The sequence below is a fragment of the Salmo salar genome, chromosome ssa24 (genome assembly GCF_905237065.1).
Source record: "Salmo salar chromosome ssa24, Ssal_v3.1, whole genome shotgun sequence".
Classification (NCBI taxonomy): domain Eukaryota; kingdom Metazoa; phylum Chordata; class Actinopteri; order Salmoniformes; family Salmonidae; genus Salmo; species Salmo salar.
This window is the reverse complement of record NC_059465.1, coordinates 15,276,762-15,301,145: the sequence shown is the minus strand read 5'-3', so window position 1 is coordinate 15,301,145 and position 24,384 is coordinate 15,276,762. Positions and strand designations below refer to the sequence as shown.

The following is a 24,384-nucleotide window of genomic DNA, read 5'->3' as shown; positions in this document are numbered from 1 at the left end:
GTCCTTATCAGATTGAGCACACACCCCACATAAGGAGTCCTATCAAAAGCACAGGCTTGACCAAGCAAACAGTTGAGTAAGTTAAAAGGAAATGTAAAAAAAAGGCACATAGGGTTGAGTTGTGGGATAAACTCAACTGACTCACATAATGTAGGCCAACTGGAGTGTCACCTGCAGTTGCTCGTGTGAATATTGCACAGAGCAAGGTTAATCTCCAACAGCTCACAGTGCCTTTAGAACAGATAAACAAACTACTGACAGCCTATCCCGGACAACGCTGGGCCAATTGTGCACCGCCCTATGGGACTCCAGATCACCGCCGGTTGTCATACAGCCCGGGATCAAACCAGGGTCTGTAGTGACACCTCTAGCACTGAGATGCCGTCCCTTAGACACACTCGGGAGCCAATAGTAATGACTGGAATGGAATAAATTGAATGGTATTTAACACATCAAACACATGGTTTCCATGTGCTTGATACCATTCCATTTACTCCGAGAATTGTGAAACATGTAGCCTACCGATAACAATATGTGTATGATGAGGATGTTCCCAACATTTAATAAGGGATGAACAAAAAAGTACATGGAAAATCCAGTACAATAAGATATAGTTGACACGCACACGAACTTCCCAAATTGTAGTTTGTTTTCACAGCAAGCGGTAGGGATTTGTCTTTTTACTTACGAGCCACCACTCTTAGCCCCGACCAATAGAATGCCGGTAAATACATGACAGAAATCTGTCAATAACTGCCCGGAGAGAAAGGGAATGGGAAGCTATCATTGAAATGCATGGCGAACAGTTTGTTGACAGACTATCGTTTGGACGATTGACCATATTAATTATTTTATTCCGTAAGGTACTAACTTCACCGATTGTGACTCGTATTTATAATTCAAAAACGTTAAAGCATGGAGAGGAAAGTTGTGGCCGCTCTCTAGTGTCAGAAGTTAGCTAGCAGCCAAGCTAGCTAGCCCACTGAGCCTGGCTGTACAGTCACCTGATCTGACTAGCGACTGATAGCTAGTAGCATCAGTCTTTTTGGTGGCGGAGTTTGGTCAGCAGTGGTTCCCTCGTCCTCCAGCGGGGTGTTGTTATTGGTGAAGTGAGGACAGTTCGGCTCGTCCAGATATCTTGTCATGGAGGACCCATTTGACAGTGGTAAGGAATGACGACGCTCGCGTATCTAGCGAACTGCTACCCAGACTTTCTAGCCAGCCACATTCTCCGTAGTAACTAGCAGTCGAGCTTGTAGTAAGGTTAGCTAGATAGCCGAATGTTTCAAGTCAACAAATGTCAGGCTCTTGATTGCCAAAACTGCTCCCTGGCTAACGGACTAATCAGCAGTATATGCACTTATAATGATGGGTGTGTTATCTGATATACGCCTGCCTTGAGTATAGTAACTACATTCGGGTTCGTCTGAATAAACTGGGAGTCTCTTAGCTAATGTGTCTATGTCAGTGTGACATTCACTTGGGGACACAAACACATTCCCCAGTCGGGCTGAGGTCAGGGTTGACTTTTGACTCTTGTCACCAGAGGGGTTATTTATTTAGCCAGCCCATTAAAGGCTAGCTAGCTACATATTAGCCATCTAAAGAGCAGGAAATTGAAATCTTATGGCAGCCCAGTTGCAGCTGCAGCCCAGTTCCTACTGTTATCTGAGGGGAAAATCAGAGCAAACCTGTTGGATTGAAAAACTCAATTGCACTGACACCCCATCCTCTCTTTATGTTTATTGGGACATTATTCTTATTGATCAGCCTTGGCCTACACTTTGCCCTACCAAGGAAGGTGAGGAAATCCAACTCAGATTGGTTTACATTTTCTGCTGCTCGAAAATGCTATATCCTCTTGTTTTAGAGGCTAGGCCAAGCTGTGTTAGTGTTATTTACAGTCTTGACTGGAGGCTGCATTAGTTAAGTAGTTTGTTTATGTTCTAGAGGCACATAAAATGTCCTTTTAACTTACTCAACTGTTTGCTTGGTCAAGCCTTTTGCTTTTGAAAGGACTCCTTATGTGGGGTGTGTGCTCAATCTGATAAGGACCAGCAGGTTCTTGCTGTAGGTTTAGTAGCACTACCCCCTCTGCTGAAGCTGTCTGCTTTATGGCTCTACAGCTTTATTACTGCAAATAATAAATAAAGGGCTCATGTTTGTTCAGATTGGAACACACACACACACACATACTGGTGGTCAATACAATCCATAATAGTCAATGGAAACACTGCTGCTCAATAGACATAGACACTGCTATATTTCTCTCGGAGTGCTTTTGCCTAATTGAAACGTTCCATGTACAGTGGAAGTCGGAAGTTTACATACACCTTAGCCAAATATATTTAAACTCAGTTTTTCACAATTCCTGACAATTAATCTGACTAAAATGTCCATGTCTTAGGTCAGTTAGGATCACCACTTTATTTTAAGAATGTGAATTGTCAGAATAATAGTCGAGAGAATGATTTATTTCAGCTTTTATTTCTTTCATCACATTTCCAGTGGGTCATTAGTTTACATACACTCAATTAGTATTTGGTAGCATTGCCTCTAAATTGTTGAACTTGGGTCAAATGTTTCAGGGAGCCTTCCACAAGCTTCCCACAATAAGTTGGGTGAATTTTGGCCCATTCCTACTGACAGAGCTGGTGTAACTGAGTCAGGTTTGTAGGCCTCCTTGCTTGCACACGCTTTTTCAGTTCTGCCCACAAATGTTCTATAGGTTTGAGGTCAGGGCTTTGTGATGGCCACTCCAATACCTTGACTTTGTTGTCCTTAAGCCATTTTGCCACAACTTTGAAAGTATGCTTGGGGTCATTATCCATTTGGAAGACCCATTTGCGACCAAGCTTTAACTTCCTGACTGATGTCTTGAGATGTTGCTTCAATATATCCACATAATTTTCCTGCCTCATGATGCCATCTATTTTGTGAAGTGCACCAGTCCCTCCTGCAGCAAAGCACCCCCACAACATGATGCTGCCTCCCCCGTGGTTCACTGTGTGCTTTGGCTTGCAAGCATAACGATGGGCATTATGGCCAAACAGTTCTATTTTTGTTTCATCAGACCAGAGGACATTTCTCCAAAAAGTATGATCTTTGTTCCCATGTGCAGTTGCAAACCGTAGTCTGGCTTTTTTATGGCGGTTTTGGAGCAGTGGCTTCTTCCTTGCTGAGCGGCCTTTCAGGTTATGTCGATATGGGACTCGTTTTACTGTGGATATTGATACTTTTGTACCTGTTTCCTCCAGCATCTTCACAAGGTCCTTTGCTGCTGTTCTGGGATTGATTTGCACTTTTCGCAGCAAAGTACGTTAATCTCTAGGAGACAGAACGTGTCTCCTTCCTGAGCGGTATGACGGCTGTGTGGTCCCATGGTGTTTAAACTTGCGTACTATTGTTTGTACAGATGAGCGTGGTACCTTCAGGTGTTTGGAAATTGCTCCCAAGGATGAACCAGACTTGTGGAGGTCTACAATTTTTTTTATGAGGTACACCTCCAATTGCCTCAGACTAATTGACATAATTTATCAGAAGCATCTAAAGTCATGACATCATTTTCTGGAATTTTCCAAGCTGTTTAAATACACAGTCAACTTAGTGTATGTAAACTTCTGACCCACTGGAATTGTGGTACAGGGAATTATAAGTGAAATAATCTGTCTGTAAACAATTGTTGGATAAATGACTTGTGGCATGCACAAAGTAGATGTCCTAACCGACTTGCCAAAAATATAGTTTGTTTACAAGAAATTTGTGGAGTGGTTGAAAACAAGTTTTAATGACTCCAACCTAAGTGTATGTAAACTTCTGACTTCAACTGTATGTTATTTCGTTAGCCTACTTCAATTCAGAATGCACAGGGCCTACATGTAAAGCCTAACTGATAGGTGAATCCTGTCCTGGACACTGACTGCAGTAGTATGTAAATGAAATGCCCAGAGATTATTCCTTATTCAGCAGACACAGGTTGTTTTCACTAACACACAGCCCAAAGGAAAGGCCTCTTGCCTGGCCTTATCTGCCCTGAGGCACCAAGTATACCTGGTCTGGGCTCTGCCTGGGGTGAGTGTAGTCCCAGTACCACTATGGTCTTGAACTTCAGGTCTGTGTGGCCCTAGCTTAGTCATATTGGGTAAACATATACGTCTGTAGACTGTCTGTGGGTCTGTTTGTTTGAAAACAGGAAGAGTCTGGTGAGATGCTGCAGACACTTTCAGTTTCATTGCTGCTTCAGCTATAACGTTAGACCTTGCTGCGTCAGTTTGAGGTGCACTAATTTTGGTCTTAGTAACAGCTACCACATTTTTCGAATGGCCTCATTTGACAATACAAGTTCTAACATGGAATGAAAGGTTGCTATGGTTCTTATTTTGATCTGGGTATTATTAAATATGTGCCAGCAGCATACCACCCTGCATTCCACTACTGGCTAGCCTCTGAAGCTGATCAGGGTTGGTCCTGGTCAGTCCCTGGATGGGAGACCAGATGCTGCTGGAAGTGGTGTTGGAGAGCCAGTAGGAGGCACTCTTTCCTCTGGTCTAAAAACAATATCCCAGTGCCCCAGGGCAGTGATTGGGGACATTTGCCCTATGTATGGTTCCGTCTTTCGGATGGGACGTTAAACGGGTGTCCTGGCTCTCTGTGGTCACTTAAGATCCCATGGCACTTATCGTAGGAGTAGGAGTGTTAACCCCGGTGTCCTGGCTAAATTCCCAATCTGACCCTCATACCATCACGGCCACCTAATCATCCCCAGTTTCCAATTGGATCATTGATCCCCTCCCACCTGTAACTATTCCCCAGGTTGTTGCTGTAAATGAGGAAGTGTTTTCAGTCAACTTACCTGGTAAAAGAAATAAATATTCAGCTCCATATCAAGGCCTATTAATAGGAGCAGAACTCTCTGCAGACCACAGGACTTCTGAGTCAGGACAAGATCTGCTGCACGGAGGGATAGGATGAACTCTGATGGCTTCAGTTAGCCTTCTCTGAGTCACTCAGTCTAGGCAGCTGGGCCCTACCAACACGCATGCATGTTCTCACACAATGGAACACGCGCAATAGAACGTACTAGGTGTATGAGATGGCTTTTTTTATAGTGTCATCGGTTATGATGATACTGGCTCTCTGTTCACTTACACGCAACACCCACTATTCACTGACTGGGACTTCAGGGTGTGTGTGTGAGAGCTTTGTTTGGGCCCAGCCCTGCATTCACCCACCATTGAATCAGAACACACATAGGGGCTCAGTCCCTCTGCACGGTTTTATTACAGGAGAAAAATGGGACCCTTTATAAAGAGGCACAACGGGAATTTTTTTTTACAGTTTGACTACTGTTTTAATTATTATTATTTTATGAAATAGTTGACCATTTCTCTGTTTTTCTGAGGAGATACTGGGGAGAATCAAAAGAATGGGAGCTCCATGCACGTTTTATTGAACGTGTGTGTGTGTGTGTGTGTGTGTGTGTGTGTGTGTTAACCGTTTGTTTGTTTGTATGTGTAACCAGAGCGAACGTCCCTGCCCAGGAACATGATAGAGAACAGTATGTTTGAGGAGGAACCTGACGTAGTGGACCTGGCCAAAGACTCTACAGCCTTCCCGGTAATTACATACTATACCACACTGACATTAACCCGTACCCTCATTACTATTCCCTTTTCTTCCAACTGTTTGTTTTTCCAGATTTTCATATCTTGCCTTGTCTTTTTATTTTCTCGCTCTTCTTTCTCTTTTTTTACACCTCCCCCCTCCAGGAGTTCCCGGCGTTGGACCCAGATGAGGTGGTGTATGAGCCCCGTAGCTCCCGTCTGCTGGTGCGAGGTCTGGGAGAAAACGACCTGGACGATGAGGAGGAGGACTATGAGTCGTCAGCCCGCCTACTGGGCATGTCCTTCATGAACAGAAGCTCCGCCCGCAGTCCTAGCGCCTCCCCTTACATCAGACATGCTCCACCCAGGTTACTTTTCAAATCGAAATAAACTTGTTTTAAAGAAGTGCATTTAAATATGACAGACACTTTACAGTAAAATAGAAACAATGAAATAAACAAAACTAAAGATAGATATTATTAAATAGTTTAATTTGTTGTTTTTTGGCCAGGTCATGTTCCCGTCCCTCAGCTCGTATGCTGGTGGTGGGCGTGTTCATCTTGGTACTGGTCACGTCCATGGCGATGGTTCTCTATTTCCTGCCTGGCTGTACCTTCACTAAGGTAGGTGTTTGTGTGAGTGAAGAGTGTGCGGTTACTGCATCGGCCTCCACAGCTACGGGGGTGTGTCTGTGTTCACCATGTTGATCCTCTCTCCCCAGGCTGGCTGTCCTAAGGCGAACTCCTCCACTCCTATGGAGCTGGTCTATCCTAAAAGCACCAATGGGGAGCTGTTTCCTTGGAATGAGCTCCGCCTCCCAGCCAGTGTACGACCTGTAAACTACGACCTCTCCCTGACCCCTAACCTGACTTCCATGACCTTCACCGGCCGCACCATCATCAACATGATTATACAACACGACACCAAGCGCATCGTTTTGCACAGCTCCGAGATCAATATCATCAAGGCAACCTTTCAGGTAGCAATGCTACGAACATTGACTATTTAATCGGAAATGGTAATATTATTGAAAACCTAACTGTTATTGTTCTTATGTAACTTCCTTACTTGCAATGTGAAGAGGGTAAGAGTTGCTTTCCCTGTGGAGATAAATTATGTTTTACTTAGCTTAATTATGTTTCCCTTGCTAAATAATGTTTTTACCTAGTTAGATTGTTTCACCTTGTTAAATACTGTTTTTACTTTAACCCTTCCAGGTTGGAGAGGGTAAGAGTGTTGAGGTCAAGGTGTTGGAGTATAAACCATGGCAGCAGATAGCTGTCAGCTTCCCAGAGGATCTGAAGGAAGGCCAGGTGTGTGTGTTAACATTGGACTACACAGCCAGCCTTTCACACACCTACGACGGCTTCTATAACAGCTCCTACAATGACAAGACTGGAGCCAAGAGGTATGCAAAACACTCTAAAGACTATTTACTAAAGTTTGTCCTAAAAATAACAACCTAACTCGGTGTGAATGCAGTGAGACACATTCTTTAAGTGTGAAAATTTGAGTGTATGTTGACCTTTAGTAAACTTCCAGCCTAGTCCTTGCTCTCTGTGACAGTGATTCTATTCAACCCTCAGGGTCCTAGCTGCCACACAGTTTGAGCCCCAGGCAGCCAGGAAGGCCTTCCCCTGTTTTGACGAGCCTGCCTTTAAAGCCACCTTCCTGGTCAGGATCACCAGAGAACCTGAATACATCGCTCTGTCCAACATGCCCAAGGTACACTGTGTGTGTGTGTGTATGCACTTGTGAGTTTGCGTGCAGCTGTGTATTTTTAAGTTGTAAATATACATTACAAAATGTGTTGACATGAAATGATTATTGGAGACGCTTCACATGAACAATACCAGTGTGTAAACCATCTGTTAATGAAGCTATGCACTAACTACTGTAATTCGATCTGGATAAGAGCCTTTGCTAAAATATAAATGTAATCTGTGTTGTGTTTCCCAGGCTAAGACGACTACGTTACCCAGCGGCATGCTGGAGGATGAGTTTGAGCAGACTAGTGTTAATATGAGCACCTACCTGGTGGCCTTCATCGTAGCCAACTTCACCAGCATCACTAGAAATGTATCCAGTACACTGGTACGTACAGAGTCCCTGCCTCAATCTATTCACACTAGTTATATGGCCTGCAACACACTAGAATGCGACTCTGTCTACTCTGTGCCTATCCCCCCCCAACTTTGGTACTATTGTATTTATTCAATTTGTACGGTGTGTGTTGCAGGTGTCAGTGTACTCTGTGCCAGAGAAGAAGGAACACACACAGTATGCTCTGGACACCGCGTCCAGGTTGCTGCAGTTCTACAACACCTTATTTGACACCGAATATCCTCTGAGGAAACTGGGTGAGAGGAGAGACAGAAACACACAGACACTCAGCCCTCACACAATTAGCTCAACCGATGAACACCTTTTACATGTAGTAGTTAAAGGTTAAATAAAAAAAATATTAAAAAATGAAGGCCAAAAGATGAATAAAAAAAAATCTGAGGGAAAAGTCTGTTTTCAATAATGTGACACAAAATACGCATTGGTATTGACCCCTCCACGTTTCTGTATCTCTCTCTCGCTCTACCCTTCCTCCCTTCTCTCTCCCCCTCCTCCAGACCTGGTTGCTATCCCAGACTTCCTGGCGGGAGCGATGGAGAACTGGGGTCTGATCACCTTCAGAGAGACCAGCCTTTTGGTACAAAACCAGTCCTCTCCTCTCGACAAACAACTAATCGCTAACGTCGTAGCCCACGAACTCGCTCACCAGGTGTGTAGACGATTACGCGGCGATGGAACACGTGTGTATGCATGTCAGCAGTCTTAATGCTGTCTTGACGTGGTTAAGAAGCGCTGCTGTTCTTTTTGCAGTTGCTTTAACAGTGTCTAATGCTCCTATGATACTGTTATAAAGCTGCCGTAACACTGTTCTAATGCCGCCATGTGTCAGTGGTTTGGGAACCTGGTGACAATGCGCTGGTGGAATGACCTGTGGCTCAGCGAGGGCTTCGCCACCTACTGGCAGTACGCATCTCTAATGACAGAGTTCCCACAGCTGTACCTAGTAAGTAGTACCACGTCACACGTGCGTGTAAGTGCTGTGCAAGGGGTCAATGTAGATTAAGATGGCCGCGGTAGAATGACCTCTCTTCGGTCTCCAGGGCAATGTGTTCCTGGAGGAGCGGTTCAAGGCGATGGCCAAAGATTCTCTGAACTCCTCCCACCCAGTCTCAGTGTCGGCCCAGGTGACCACACCTGAACAGGTGTCTGAGATGTTTGACTCGATCACCTATGAGAAGGTACTTCAATTACATTATTTGCCTTTACTTACATTATTCGCCTTTACTTACAACTTAATTGATTAGTGTAGTGAATGATATCGAGTCCTATGGTCACAGCAGTGATGTGTGTTTGTCTCTAGGGTGCGTCCCTCCTGCTGATGTTGAACTCCACTCTGCCAGAAGGTCAGTTCAGGAAAGGACTCATCGAGTACCTGCATCAATACAGTGGATCTAACACTGTTACTGACGACCTCTGGAACAGCATCACACAGGTAGCAGTGGTCTGTCTGAGAAACCCCGTCTCTTACATTCATCTCTGTTTCCTGATTTTACTTATTTTCACAGGTTCCTTATTTTGCGTCTGCAAAATCTGGTGTCGTACCCTTCCCCTTTTCACAACCATCACGCTGTATGCGTATTGTGTGTGGAGATGTCTTGTCTATTCTGTTAGTACTAGTGATGGTGATGACACTCCATCTCTCTCTGGCCCAATGTGATGAGTAGTAATATTATTAGTAGGGCTGTCCCTGACAAAAAAAAAAGATTGGTCGACCGAGGAAAAAATGAACCGTGTATTTTTCCATATGTTTGAATACAATCTACTGTATCTAGGCTACTGAGCTTGTCTGATGCTTTAAACACTGCGATTAAAAATGAAGAGACACAAATCACTAAAGAGGGAGCCAGAGATCAATATAGCCTCCTCCCGCTGCTGTTGGCCTTTGCAGATTCTGCCGTTACGCTCCTGAAGTTGCCGGTAACGGGCAACACCAGCCGTCGGCAACCTTTTCCGTTTGGAGTGCTAAGTTATCGTACCATTTCAACTGATCTTGCGTGCAAGTTATAATTTTCATATACTAATGTAAAAGTAACGTCTATTGCCATTGCCAATATATAAAAATACCCTACATAAAGCCAACAAATAAAAAAATTGCAGCCCGCAGGTAGAAAATATCCTGATAAATATCTATGAATCACATTGGCTACGTATGGCCTGTCTACAAGTAACTTGAAACATTGTCAGCTATTAACTTGGTCTGGCCCCGATGCTCGTGCTAGCAAACTTCCGACATTGTATAAAATCTCACCATATCCTCCTGATTCCTGCTTACAAGCAAAAACTAAAGCAGGAAGTAGTAGTGACTCACTCAATGCGGAAGTGGTCAGATGACGCAAATACTAAGCTACAGGACTGTTTTGCTAGCACAGGCTGGAATATGTTCCGGGATTCTTCCGATGGCATTGAGGAGTACACCACATCAATCTCTGGCTTCATCAATAAGTGCATTGATGATGTCGTCTCCACAGTGACCGTACGTACATATCTGAAGCCATGGAATACAGGCAACATCCGTACTGAGCTAATGAGTAGAGCTGCCGCTTTCAAGGAGCGGGACTCTAACCCGGACGCTTATAAGAAATCCCGCTATGCCCTCCGACGAACCATCAAACAGGCAAAGCATCAATACAAGACTAAGATTGAATCCCACTACACCGGCTCCGACGCTCGTCGAATGTGGCAGGGCTTGCAAACTATTATGGACTACAAAGGGAAGCACAGCTGTGAGCTGCCCAGTGACACGAACCTACCAGACGAGCTGGTAAGGCAAGCAACACTGAAGCATGCATGAGAGCACCAGCTGTTCTGGACGACTGTGATCACGCTCTCCGTAGCCGATGTGAGTAAGACCTTTAACCTCTCTGGGACATGTGGGACGCTAGCGTCATTCAAATTTAATTAAAATGTAAATTTCTCTAACATACAACTATTATATTCCATTTTAAAGATACACTTCTCGTTAATCCAACCACATTGTCCGATTTCAAAAAGGCTTTACGGCGAAAGCATAACATTTAGATTATGTTAGGACAGCGCCGAGACAAGAGAAACCACACAGCCATTTTCCAAGCAAGGAGAGGCGTCACAAAAACCAGAAATACAGCTAAAATTAATCACTAACCTTTGACGATCTTCATCAGATGACACTCCCAGGACTCAATGTTACACAATACATGTATGTTTTGTTCGATAAAGTTCATATTTATATCCAAAAACCCCATTTTACATTGGCACGTGATGTTCAGAAAATGTTTTGCCTCCCAAAACTTTCGGTGAATGAGCACATCAATTTACAAAAATACTCATCATAAACGTTGATAAAATTTACTTAAATTTATTTAAATTCACAGTTATTGAAAGAATTATAGATACACTTCTCCTTAATGCAACCGCTGTGTCAGATTTCAAAATAGCTTTACGGCGAAAGCACATTGCTCAATATTCTGAGTACAGAGCTCAGCCATCAAAGCAAGCTATACAGTTACCCACCAAGTTCTGGAGTCAACAAAACTCAGAAATAGTATTATAAATCTTCACTTACCTTTGCTGATCTTCGTCGGAATGCACTCCCAGGACTCCCACTTCCACAAGAAATGTTGTTTTTGTTCGATAAACTCCATATTTATGTCCAAATACCTCCGTTTTGTTCGCGCGTTCAGATCACTATTCCAAAGGCATAATTCGTGAGCGCAAAACCCGAGATGAAAAGTCAAAACGTTCCATTACCGTTCGTAGAAACATGTCAAACGATGTTTACAATCAATCCTTAGGGTCTTTTTATCATAAATATTAGATAATATTCCAACCGGACGATAGCGTATTCATTACAGAGGAAAAAGAAGGAACAGCGCGCCTGCGTGACTGCGCAGTAAACAACTCATTGGTCTCAGGCAGTCCACTTGTTGAGTCAGCTCTTATTCTCTCCCCAGTAACAGTAGAAGCATGAAACAAGGTTCTAAAGACTGTTGACATCTAGTGGAAGCCTTAGGAAGTGCAAAATGACCCCACAGACACTGTAGTTTGGATAGGCAATCACTTGAAAAACTACAAACCACTTCCTGGTTGGATTTTTTTCTCAGGTTTTTGCCTGCCACATGAGTTCTGTTATACTCACAGACATCATTCAAACAGTTTTAGAAATTTCAGAGTGTTTTCTATCCAAATCTACTAATAATATGCATATCCTACCTTCTGGGCCCGTGTAGCAGGCAGTTTAATTTGGGCACATTCATCTGAATTTCCGAATACTGCCCCCTGTCACCAAGAAGTTAAACGGGTCAACATTCACAAGGCCGCAAGGCCAGACGCATTACCAGGGCGTGTACTCGGAGCATGAGCTGACCAACTGGCAAGTGTCTTCACTGACATTTTCAACCTCTCCCTGACCGAGTCTGTAATACCAACATGTTTCAAGCAGACCACCATAGTCCCTGTGCCAAGAACACCAAGGTAACCTGCCTAAATGACTACAGACAAGTAGCACTACAGTTGACCGGTGCAGCTCTAGCAGGGCAGAAATTTGATGAATTGACTTGTTGGAAAGGTGGCATTCTGTGACGGTGCCACGTTGAAAGTCACTAAGCTCTTCAGTAAGGCCATTCTACTGCCAATGTTTGTCTATGGAGATTGCATGGCTGTGTGCTCGATTTAATCACCTGTCAGCAACAGGTTTGGCTGAAATAGCCAAATCCACTAATTTGAAGGGGTGTCCACATACTCTTGTATGTGTAGTGTATTTGCCACTACTTGACTAAAACATTTTCTTCAACCAACAGCCTATCGATCAAACAATCGACCAGTTGATTAAATTGTGTTAGCCCTAATTATTAGTAGACATATATATTTTTATATCATTGGTTATTACAAGATTCAAAAGGCACTCGCACATCTGAGCAATCTTGTTACAGGTGCATGGCAACAGTTGAAACAGGATGAAGGAAAAAAAGGAAACCGCACACTGATCTTGATAGTATCACTGATATTTAATAAGCTTACGTATCGGCCTAACGGCCTTCGTCAGAGCTTTTGTGAATTTTCTGAAAACAGCACCTCTATGTAGACCTAGCCCCACCCACATCCGTTCCACGTATGGAAAGGGGTTGGAGGCAAAGGAAAATAAATAAATAAGTGCTACCAAACATAACAATATGCATTTCACAAATATTACAAAAGTGTATAGACAAGACGCACCGAACACGTCCATAAAATCACAACGAGGACATAGCAAGTTTTCATTAATCATTGGGTACATCATACGAAAAAACAAAGTAATCTTGAATAGGAACATATTTTAAATTCACAACATAACATACATAGGCATTTCATCATTAAGTCCTTTAGGAAATAATGTCTGGAGGGTGAAAATCCAAAAACATTCTCTTTTGCTCAGAGTATTATTAATATCACCTCCCCTGTCTGATATCTTGACTTTCTCTATACCACAAAATCTAAAGGTAGAAATGTCATGTTTTAAGTCATTAAAATGTACTGCGACTGGATAATCCCTGTCGTTTCGCCTGATTGAACTTTTATGTTCACTAATTCTCTGTTTGAGAGAGTGGGAGGTCTTACCAACATAGCAGAGCCCACATGGACATTTAATAATGTTAATAACATGGGTGGTGGTACACGTGATGATATCGTTAATTTGAAACCGTTTTCCTGTGTGTGGGTGGCAGAAATATTCACACTTCATCATATTGTTGCACTGTGCGCATCCTCTACATTTATAGCTACCATTTGGTAGAGGGCGTAAAAGAGCCTGGCTGATTTTCTTTCGTGGCTGGCAGTTGGCATGAACCAATTTATCGCGCAAATTGCGACCTCTCCTATATACAATGAGTGGTGGATTCTTGAATTCAGCCGGCAAAGCTGGGTCCGATGATAAAATATGCCAATATCATTGGTTATTGTTTCTGAATGTGCCAGGTCCAAGTGCTTCCCCAGCAGGAGAGTGTGTCAGACATGATGAGAACATGGACGCTGCAGAAAGGCTTCCCATTGGTTACCGTCAGCCGCAAGGGTGGTGATGTGATCCTCACACAGGAACACTTCCTGCTCTCCACAGACAACACCACACACACCTCCAGGTGAGATGCACGCGCGTAAGCATATTCGTGCGCGCGCACGCACACACACCAACCTGATTCTTTTTGTGTCCTCCTCAGCCTGTGGCACATCCCTGTGACATACGTGAATGACAGCTGTAGCTCCGCCCCTTCCTGCAGACAGATGTTCACTCTGAAGAATAAGACAGGTATAACACAGACAACTTCTGTACATTGAGCTGGGTAGCTGTCATTTAGTTTGACTTAATGTTATGCATTGTCTAGTTCGTGTGTCAGGCTTGTATAGTACTTAGTGATGTTTGGCCTGCTGGTTGTATGCTCTGAGGTAAGAGCATGTTCATGTATCTGAGTGTAGTGTTCTGTTTTCTCCTCTTAGCGACTCTAAAGGTGTCAGAGAGTGTTAAGTGGCTGAAGTTGAACTACATGAACACGGGCTTCTATATAGTTCACTATGGAGACGAGGGCTGGGCAGCTCTCATAGACGCTCTAAAGACTGACGTCAGCACACTCACACCCCACGACCGCGCTTCGCTCATACACAACATCTTCTCCCTGTCCAGGTCAGTGGTGTGTGTGTGTGTGTGTTTGTACTGTGGCATGGTACACTCAATGGAGGGTAATACTCACTCGGTGATATCTCTCAGAAAGACAGGATTTCATTTTTTTTAGACGTTGGTCGTTGCTGTAAAAAAATGTGTTCTCAGTCAACCTACCTGGTAAATAATGAAGAAATGGATGAATTGGAGGCCTGTCTTAATACTCTGCCTGGACTTGTATGATTACTTGAACATGTCTATATGTTAGATGTTTTGGATGCTCAACTGAACAGACAACGGGCACAAATAGACTAAATTGATTCATATCTATTCATTTTTTTCTCTCCCTCTCATCAGGCTGGGTCGTGTGTCCTTCCGTCAGGTTCTCAGTCTGTTGGACTATACTACCAATGAGACTGAGACTGCTCCTCTGACAGAGGCCCTATCACAGCTCAGCTCTATCTACAGACTACTGGACAAGAGACAGGAGCGAAGACTGGTGGCCCGCATGAAGGTGCACACACTAGATTGTCAGGTACCTTGTTCTGGGGCCTAGTCCCACCATTTGGGACAAACTGACTGTACTAACGTTCTCTTTGTAATGTGTGTTCCAGGCGTACATCTTGGGTCATTTTGGCCCTCTGATGGACAGTCAGGACTGGGGAGTGAAGGAGAGTGTCTCCAGTCAGAAGCTGAGGTCAGCCCTGCTAGAGTTGGCATGTAGTCTTGGACGGCAGAACTGTACTGACCAGGCCACAGCCCTCTACGAACAGTGGACCAACTCGAACCAAACCAATCGGTACACACATGGACTGACTGAAAATTGTTCAAACGATGTAGTAAAACAAGATTATATTTTGGGTTCTGATGGGGTACAACAGTTGAACTAAGCTCATGAGACATTTATATTCTTCAATAATCAATGACTATATATCATGAATATAAAAAAGGTCAAAAATGTATGTATTTATCGTATATTGCCCCTTTATGAATATAAACAATGAAGACAGGCTTGCTCGTTTAAAAATATATATATATACAGTGGGGCAAAAAAGTATTTAGTCAGCCACCAATTGTGCAAATTCTCCCACTTAAAAAGATGAGAGAGACCTGTAATTTTCATCATAGGTACACGTCAACTATGACAGACAAAATGAGGGAAAAAAAATCCAGAAAATCACATTGTAGGATTTTTAATGAATTTATTTGCAAATTATGGTGGAAAATAAGTATTTAGTCACCTACAAACAAGCAAGATTTCTGGCTCACACAGACCTGTAACTTCTTCTTTAAGAGGCTCCTCTGTCCTCCACTCGTTACCTGTATTAATGGCACCTGTTTGAACTTGTTATCAGTATAAAAGACACCTGTCCACAACTTCAAACAGTCACACTCCAAACTCCACTATGGCCAAGACCAAAGAGCTGTCAAAGGACACCAGAAACAAAATTGTAGACCTACACCAGGCTGGGAAGACTGAATCTGCAATAGGTAAGCAGCTTGGTTTGAAGAAATCAACTGTGGGAGCAATTATTAGGAAATGGAAGACATACAAGACCACTGATAATCTCCCTCGATCTGGGGCTCCACGCAAGATCTCACCCCGTGGGGTCAAAATGATCACAAGAACGGTGAGCAAAAATCCCAGAACCACACGGGGGGACCTAGTGAATGACCTGCAGAGAGCTGGGACCAAAGTAACAAAGCCTACCATCAGTAACACACTACGCCGCCAGGGACTCAAATCCTGCAGTGCCAGACGTGTCCCCCTGCTTAAGCCAGTACATGTCCAGGCCCGTCTGAAGTTTGCTAGAGAGCATTTGGATGATCCAGAAGAGGATTGGAAGAATGTCATATGGTCAGATGAAACCAAAATATAACCTTTTGGTAAAAACTCAACTCGTTGTGTTTGGAGGACAAAGAATGCTGAGTTGCATCCAAATAACACCATACCTACTGTGAAGCATGGGGGTGGAAACATCATGCTTTGGGGCTGTTTTTCTGCAAAGGGACCAGGACGACTGATCCGTGTAAAGGAAAGAATGAATGGGGCCATGTATTGTGAGATTTTGAGTGAAAACATCCTTCCATCAGCAAGGGCATTGAAGATGAAATGTGGCTGGGTCTTTCAGCATGACAATGATCCCAAACACACCGCCCGGGCAACGAAGGAGTGGCTTCGTAAGAAGCATTTCAAGGTCCTGGAGTGGCCTAGCCAGTCTCCAGATCTCAACCCCATAGAAAATCTTTGGAGGGAGTTGAAAGTCCGTGTTGCCCAGCGACAGCCCCAAAACATCACTGCTCTAGAGGAGATCTGCATGGAGGAATGGGCCAAAATACCAGCAACAGTGCGTGAAAACCTTGTGAAGACTTACAGAAAACGTTTGACCTGTGTCATTGCCAACAAAGGGTATATAACAAAGTATTGAGAAACTTTTGTTATTGACCAAATACTTATTTTCCACCATAATTTGCAAATAAATTCATTAAAAATCCTACAATGTGATTTTCTGGAGAAAAAAAATCTCATTTTGTCTGTCATAGTTGAAGTGTACCTATGATGAAAATTACAGGCCTCTCATCTTTTTAAGTGGGAGAACTTGCACAATTGGTGGCTGACTAAATACTTTTTTGCCCCACTGTACTTTTAGATATTTTGGCTGCCTTTGTCTTCATCAGAAATGAGTAAAGCTAGTGACCTGTTCTATGGTGACCTGTTCTATGGTGATCTTGTGGTAATGTAATGATGTGTTGTCTCTTCCAGCATCCCAGGTGATCTTCAGCGAGTGGTGTTTTCTGTAGCAGCCCAGTCTGACCCTGGTTGGCTGTCTCTGCTGGACACCTACAGACTCACCACTTACGACTCGGAGAAACGCAAGATACTGCAGGCCCTCGCCTCCACACAGGACCCACGACGCATCGTATGGTGAGGGAGACCGTGTGTGTGGGGGGCGGCGGGGGGGGAGACATGGTAGAGGTCTTCACGGATCCACCTGTACTCGAATACCCGAGACCAGAATTCAAAATGGCTTCAATGGTCTGAGTCGGATCTGATATGATTGTCTCAGGTATGTGTAATTTTAACTGACTTGTCCAGAAGAACCCATACAGATCCGAACGCAACTGCTGCAGTGGAGGGAGAGGGAGAAATCGTATAATTTATGCTGCTGGTCTTTGCTTTTCACAAGAGTGGTGCTGGTTGGAAGCAATAGGCTACAGTCAGCCTTCGTGTGGGGAACAAGTTAGGAGATATCTTATCAATGATGGAATGGAAAGTTAAAGGCGAAGGATGAGCTACAACAACCAAGAGCCAACAGATAGGCTGCTACTTTATATTCTGAATGGTGTTGTTGTTGTTTGTAACTGTAGGATGAGAAAGCGCATGCAGCTTCAATTAGCCTAGATGGTTAGTTAACCAGGTTCTCCTGGTTTGATGCAGTCAAGACAGGTACAACGTAGTCATATTGGATGATAAATAACCTAGCTACAGTATGGCAGCTATTAGTCTACTATAGTGCGAGTCAGCTTGTTTGGTTGCGGTCTCTCCCTCCCTGTACCCTGTGTCACCCGCACAGCACGGCCCCTGCTAGATCGTCACTTCTCTCTACCTCCTCGCCAATGTGCTTAATCAGCTCTGGGTTAGTAAAGTAGCTTAAAAATGGACTTTTCTGCTGCTTCCCTCACTCGGATCGGGTCTGGATCTGACGAGGTCTAAACGGAACAGATCTAGTTGTCCTCGGGTCCGTATGGAACGGGTCTGTATATTTAAAAAATGTATTCGTGCATATTGGGTCCGGATTGGAATTCCCCAGGTCCATTTCAGAACGGATCCAGCTTTTTGGACCAGTGAAGGCCTCTAGTCCATGGTACTTAATCAATATACAGACAATTAACTGGCCAAATTAACCTCTACCCAGAGGTTGTGCGGAGAGTCACACAGTTGTAATTAAGCTGTGCCCAGATATATTTGTAGCGCCCTGTGGTGTGTGTCTCTGCAACACTCTAAACACATCTTCCTTCAGGATTCTGAGTGAGGTGCTCGAGGGAGGGAATATCCACACCCAGGAGCTGCCATTGGTCATCAGCACTGTGAGCGACCGCTTCGCTGGCCACTTGTTCGTCTGGGACTTTGTCAAAGAGAGCTGGGACAGGATCATAGAGAAGTGAGTGCCCCTAAAGAATAAGATCAATTATACGTTTAGATACTTACACCGTCAACATACAGAAATGGACGCAAAAACAATACAGTTTCCCAATCAGAATCAATGGCCCTGTTTTGATTGCATGATGTGGAGATGTGGCCTGTTTTAATTGGCTGTGTGTGTGTGTAGGTTTCCAGTGGGGTCTTATCCCATCCAGAGCATCATCAAGTCCACCACCTCCCAGTTCTCTACTCAGACACACCTGGAGGAAGTGAGCTTACACCTCAGAACCATGCTGACTGTATATCATGTCTGTGTATCAGATGCGTAGAGCGTGTGAGTCCTCTTCTCTCATGTCAACTCTTGTCTGTGTAGGTCCAGGGTTTCTTCTCCAGTCTGAAGGAGCGGGGCTCTCAGATGCGTAGCGTCCAGGAGGCTTTAGAGACCATCAGACTGAATCAGCACTGGATGGACAGGAACCTCGCAACACTTAGAGACTGGCTCTAACATGGCCGCTTGGCAACTGTAGCCCCCGACAACCCGCTCTGGGGACCGTGTTGGCATGGCAACAGCAGCTTTTGCACTGTCGTAGGGCTTGTCTCAAATGATCTCATATTCCCCTTTTTGTTACTACTTTTTTAAACTACTTTTCGCTAGGGATGGGCACCGTTAATCGAATATCCGGATATACGGACAGACATTAGTATTCGATTACTTGAGTGTTCATTTTTGGAAGAATCAAAATTGGAAGCTTATTTTTTTTTTATCAATGGAAAAAGCTTTGTCTAAATTAAATTAAGCAAGGCAACAGTAAACATGATGTCCCCCACAAATGATGCAGAAATCTAAATGGCAGAAAATCCATCATGGCGGACCTTATTGTGTTTGTGAGGAGAGGAACCTCTGTACCGAATGTCATGACATTAGGTCAAATGGGTGAGAGGCGTGACCTTTCAGTTTGCATTTTCATTTTCAATTTCGTTATAGCACCACCATCTGGCCATAGCTGTAATTTTGTAAATGCCGTATCTCTATGGCAATACGCATTATTCACCCAAGTTTCGTCAATCGGGCCAGTGCTATCTGAAATATTGCGCGTAAAGACAGATCGGGGAGGACAATTATACTTGGGACATTTTTACCTACAAGGATATACAGATAACTGCCAAAATAAAGGACACACCAACATAGTGTCTTAATGGGGCGTTGGGCCACCACGAGCTGCCAGAACGGCTTCAATGCGCTTTGGCGGAGATTCTACAAGTGTCTGGAACTCTATTGGAGGGAAGCGACACCATTCTTCCGTGAGAAATTCCATAATTTGGGGTTTTGTTGATGGTGGTGGAAAACACTGTCTCATGCAACGCTCCAGAATCTCCCATAAGTGTTCAAGAATGGGTGACTGACCCACCCACCCACACTCTTTAAACCCCCTATGCTCCTTTGATACCCCTCTTTCAAAGTAACAGATCTCTTCTAGCCATGGTAGCCAAAATAATGGCCACTGGGCATTTTTAGACATGACCCTAAGCATGATGGGATGTTAAATGCTTAGTTAACTCAGGAACCACACCTGTGTGGAAGCACCTGCTTTTTAATTTACTTTGAACCCCTCATTTACTTAAGTGTTTCCTTTGTGTTGGCAGTTACCTATACCGTGACATTTGAAATTCTTAATTTAATAAAACAACATTTTGAATGTAGCTAGTTTTTATAACAGTGTGTTGCGCTACTGCTGCACATTTAGGCCTACAGGCTGCCCTGACATCGGCATGCTATTTTTCCCACTTCCAATAGCGATTTACAGGCACTCATCTTACTGAGTTTCCACAATACCTGACAGATCATTGAAAAACACTCACCAGAAAACCTTTTTGTAACAGAATCAGTTCCATCTTGGTGAAAATCAGACTTCTCTTTCGCTGTTGCTGTTAGCCAACCTGGAGGAAAGCAGCATGTCCGCTGTTTACCTCTGCCATGTGCACTTTCGTCATTCTGATTGGTCGGCGGTCAATATCCGGATATCCGAAAAAGTATCATGATATATTATTTGAATAGGAAAATAATTTCAAAGGCCCATCCCTACTTTTCGCAATGATCAGAAGTAGTGCACTTTACTGTATAGGGAACATGGTGTTATTTTTAGGCTTGTCCTATGAGTTTATTTAGTAGTATTTAGCTCAGGGTGACCTCAAATTCCTCTCTCTATGCTGTTGAGCAAACTTCATCTACAGCTTTCACCACAACACCATGCCTGGATACAGCAGCCCGTCTCTCTTTCTTTCAAACTCGACGTGCTTCACATTGTATGGAGGTAACTCGCCCTTCCGCCACCATATAGTGTATGTGTAGCAGCCACCTGAGAAATAAGGAAAGGGAATACAGGAAGAGAACATGCTGTGTGTCATCAACGCTGGCCACGTGTCATCAGTATGCGTCACCTGTGAAACTCATGGTGCAGTGACTAACTGCTCTCTCAGGCCCTGGCACCAACCTCCTCATGACTGTCCTACTGACGGTGAGCAGTGGGGGAGATGGGAGAATGTCTGTTGAAGCCCAGAGTTGGGCTATAGAGCTGATACACAATGCAAAGGGGTTAGGTGACAGTGTAGACAGCATGCTACCCAGGCTTCAGCTAGAACATGTACAGCTACCAGTTACATGTTGAAGGAACATGAAAATACCTTCTCACTGTTTTAGATGCTCCCAAAGTTCCACTGTACCACATTTCCACCTCTAGGTCTTTTATTTAGACCTCAAGAAGTATTGGTCGGATAGTGGAAACGTTGCTGAAACGTTGTTTGATGAATCTTGAAGCATCTAACCCCCCCCCAGCACTCCCTGTGAGCACTTCTTCTGTTGATGTAACTTTATTTGTTACATTTTGACAGTTAAAGGAAAACTCCACCAAAAAAGGATCTTTTGGTATTTATTTCATTAGTCCATTGTTGATATAGTCCCAAAACCGCTTTTCTAATTTCCTTTGCATATGAGGCAATCTTTGTACAGAATATTTCACTCTCACAATGCTTGTAAAGATGTAATTATTATTACTCCTATCTCTACCTTGCTTTTTGCTTGTCATATTTTGTGTGAGCAAATCTGTCACTTGTTTTTTAAGTTTGGTTTCTGTGTGTGTGTGTGTGTGTGTGTGTGTGTGTGTACAGTGTGATACCACGTAGACATAAGAGTCCCGGTCAAATGCTTTTAATGGTTTTGTTTTTTCTAAACAATGACGTATACTGATTTTTAATGTTGGCTCACTTCAATGCCCCATGTTCGTATATGGCAGGGTTTCCCAAGCTCTGCCCCCTCCACAAGGGGAAATGTTTTGGTTAAAATACAGGGTTGCCTGATTATGTCTCTCTTTTCCATTAAAGGACTTGACAGTGAGTGACCCAGTGTTGCGTCTGTAGAGCTGGGTAGAGTCGTTTTCTATGCCGCGTCTGTAGTCCCAACAGTGTGGATAATCAGAAAGTAATTTCACCAGTTTTTCTCTGTGATTGGTTAACCTGGCTCAGTCAGGGCTAGGTTACGTTGTCTCACTGTGTGTGAGGTTTATGGTATTCAGTTCTTTATGGTAGCCTTGTTGTTGACGTAATTGTTTCAGCCTCCCGGCTGGCTATGTTAGAAGTTCCCTATAAGAACAGATCTAGGGCCAGTTACCCCCACCAATGCCAATGAAGACCTTAACCAAACATGGAGCTGACCTTGGATCAGTGTTTAGGGGCATCTTCATGCTACCGCCTCTCTGCTACAGCAGCACTAGCTCCAGTGGTCAACCACTGAATGTCCTGAAGGAACTCTTCTATTACAGAACAGCATGACCAATGACTGAGTGTCTAGCTAGCTCCTCTTCTAATCTAATGCCTCAGATGTCTGTATGTCTCCTGTTGGTACTGGCTCATTCTGAAGGAGGATTTTACTTCACTGTCTCACTCTGAATGTTATGTCATGTTGAAAACATTGGAAAAGCCAGGTCATATTGGTGGTTATGATATTTATTTTTTATTTAACCCTTATTTCACCAGGTAAGTTGACTGAGAACACGTTCTCATTTACAGCAATGACCTGGGGAATAGTTACAGGGGAGAGGAGGGGGATGAATGAGCCCAATTGATAGCGCTATGAAATCAAATATGTTAGCTTTGGGGCAGAATTGTTGATTTTAGATAATCATTCCCTCACTCACCAGAAAACAACAGCCTGTACTGTACCTCAGAGCTCAGGGAGATATGTTAGTAACTGTTAACTCTTCACTGAACCTACTGCCATAAAGCCTACCTAACACTGCCACAAAGATGGCATAACATGTTATAACCAGTCATCATTACAGCTGATGCAATCTCATGAAAATGGCCTTTTCCACCACCATAACTCAAACTATTATTTAGGTTTGATTTTATATCAAGTTAATTAGCCAAAGCCTACATAATGACTGCGTGTTTCCTATGTCATTCTTACGACAGTGTTATAATACCTTTTGACAGACGGTTTAGGTGAAGTGTTAGTGTATGAAGACCCAGATGGAGGTGGCATGTCGCCAGGCTTGTAGCCTGTCTCTAGATTATGATTCTATGTTAGTGTATTCCTATGCCAAGCCCACCTTGATTGTTGCTCATCATTTTAAACTTTTTTTGCACTGGGGTTGAATGATGCTGAAAAATGTCAGGCTCTTCATGTGATGAAAAATAAATAAATATGAATAAAAATGTTTTCTGGACTTTCATTGCTTTGTGTTTTGTGTTCAGCAGGTCAAGTGTTAGTTTGGGATATATCCAAATGTGCTACAGATAGGAATGTAATGTAGACTATACACAGAGCTAGAGTTGTTAGGACTGTATGGTTAATTAGACAACTAGACCACCTGCCCTGGGGACCACCTGCCCTGGGGAGGCTGCTCTTTCCCCCCTCTCCAAGTGACGTCTCACTGTCTTCAGTCTTGCTCGTCATATTTCTGTGGTGGAGGGCTCATTTTAATACACCATAGATCGTTTGTCTTATTCCTTTTCCCCAACACGAAAACACAATGTTTAAGATGATTTCTGTCATGTTTGTGCTCCAGACATACACAACTGCACCACCTATCGCACCTTCACAAAAAACATGAAGACATGGCTAAAGGCCAATCAGACTTGAACATAATCTCTAGCTGTGTATTTCCTCTTTCCATGTGTATAGTTTGTGAGGTGTAGAAACACTGTTGCTTTTATGTGTTTTGTGCTATTGCTGTCAGCATGCTACGTGTTGCTTGTCCTATGTTGCTCTGCATGTGCTCACTACTCATTGTTTGTATTGTAATTGTTTTTAATAACCTTCCCAGGGACTGCAGTTGAAAATTAGCCGGCTAGCTAAAACCGGCACATTTACTGAGATGTTGATTAATGTGCCCTGTAAAAATAAACCCAATAAATTCCTGTCATACACTGGCAATGGGGCTGTGTAAAAAATAATTCACCACCCCGTTCACGAAATGGTTCGCTCATACAGAGCGGTGGTTTGCTATATAAAGCAGGCATCGAGGCATTGTTACTGTTCATTTGAACGTTAGGTCACTCGTTTTGCCCATTCTACGCGGCTTTGAGCGTGGCATTATCATTGGTGCCAGGCGCGGCGTTCACAGAAACGGCCAGCCTCCTTTTCACGCACGATAGTGTCTAGGGTTTACAGAGAATGGTGCGACAAACAAAACATCCAGTCAGCGGCAGTCCTGTGGGTGAAAACAGCTCGATGAGGGGTCGAAGGAGAATGGCAAGACTTTTGCAAGCTGACAGGCCACAAACAGGAAAATAACTGCGCAAAACGGCATTTCGGAACGCACAACTCATCGATTCTTGTCACGGATGGGCTATTGCAGCAGGATACCACACTGGGTTCCACTCCTATCAGCTAAGAACAAGCAGCTCCAGTT

The 24,384-nt window shown here is 43.7% G+C and overlaps 1 protein-coding gene across 2 annotated transcripts; it reads left to right on the top strand.

Moving 5' to 3' along the window:
• Positions 1 to 736: 736 nt before the first annotated feature.
• Positions 737 to 23,202, top strand: LOC106585016 (leucyl-cystinyl aminopeptidase-like). Of its 2 annotated transcripts, none has more exons than XM_014170752.2 (22): positions 737 to 1,165; positions 5,522 to 5,616; positions 5,769 to 5,971; positions 6,115 to 6,226; positions 6,325 to 6,582; positions 6,821 to 7,011; positions 7,190 to 7,328; positions 7,563 to 7,697; positions 7,843 to 7,963; positions 8,225 to 8,376; positions 8,557 to 8,670; positions 8,768 to 8,905; positions 9,028 to 9,159; positions 13,656 to 13,816; positions 13,895 to 13,983; positions 14,172 to 14,355; positions 14,689 to 14,845; positions 14,946 to 15,130; positions 17,096 to 17,257; positions 18,354 to 18,494; positions 18,663 to 18,744; positions 18,849 to 23,202. In XM_014170752.2, exons 1-22 carry the CDS (start codon positions 1,144 to 1,146, stop codon positions 18,978 to 18,980), a joined length of 3,105 nt encoding a protein of 1,034 aa, XP_014026227.1. In that variant the 5' UTR covers positions 737 to 1,143; the 3' UTR covers positions 18,981 to 23,202. The 2 variants fall into 2 exon arrangements, with proteins under 2 accessions (XP_014026227.1, XP_045562929.1); XM_045706973.1 differs by lacking the exon at positions 737 to 1,165 and adding an exon at positions 1,665 to 1,801.
• Positions 23,203 to 24,384: the final 1,182 nt, after the last annotated feature.

Bases quoted from the DNA above. Each gene is read 5' to 3' on its own strand.
- LOC106585016 (XM_014170752.2), top strand. From the start codon at position 1,144: ATGGAGGACCCATTTGACAGTG. The intron at 1,166-5,521 runs GTAAGGAATGAC...ATGTGTAACCAG, and splicing joins GGAGGACCCATTTGACAGTG to AGCGAACGTCCCTGCCCAGG. The intron at 9,160-13,655 runs GTAGCAGTGGTC...TGAATGTGCCAG, and splicing joins TCTGGAACAGCATCACACAG to GTCCAAGTGCTTCCCCAGCA.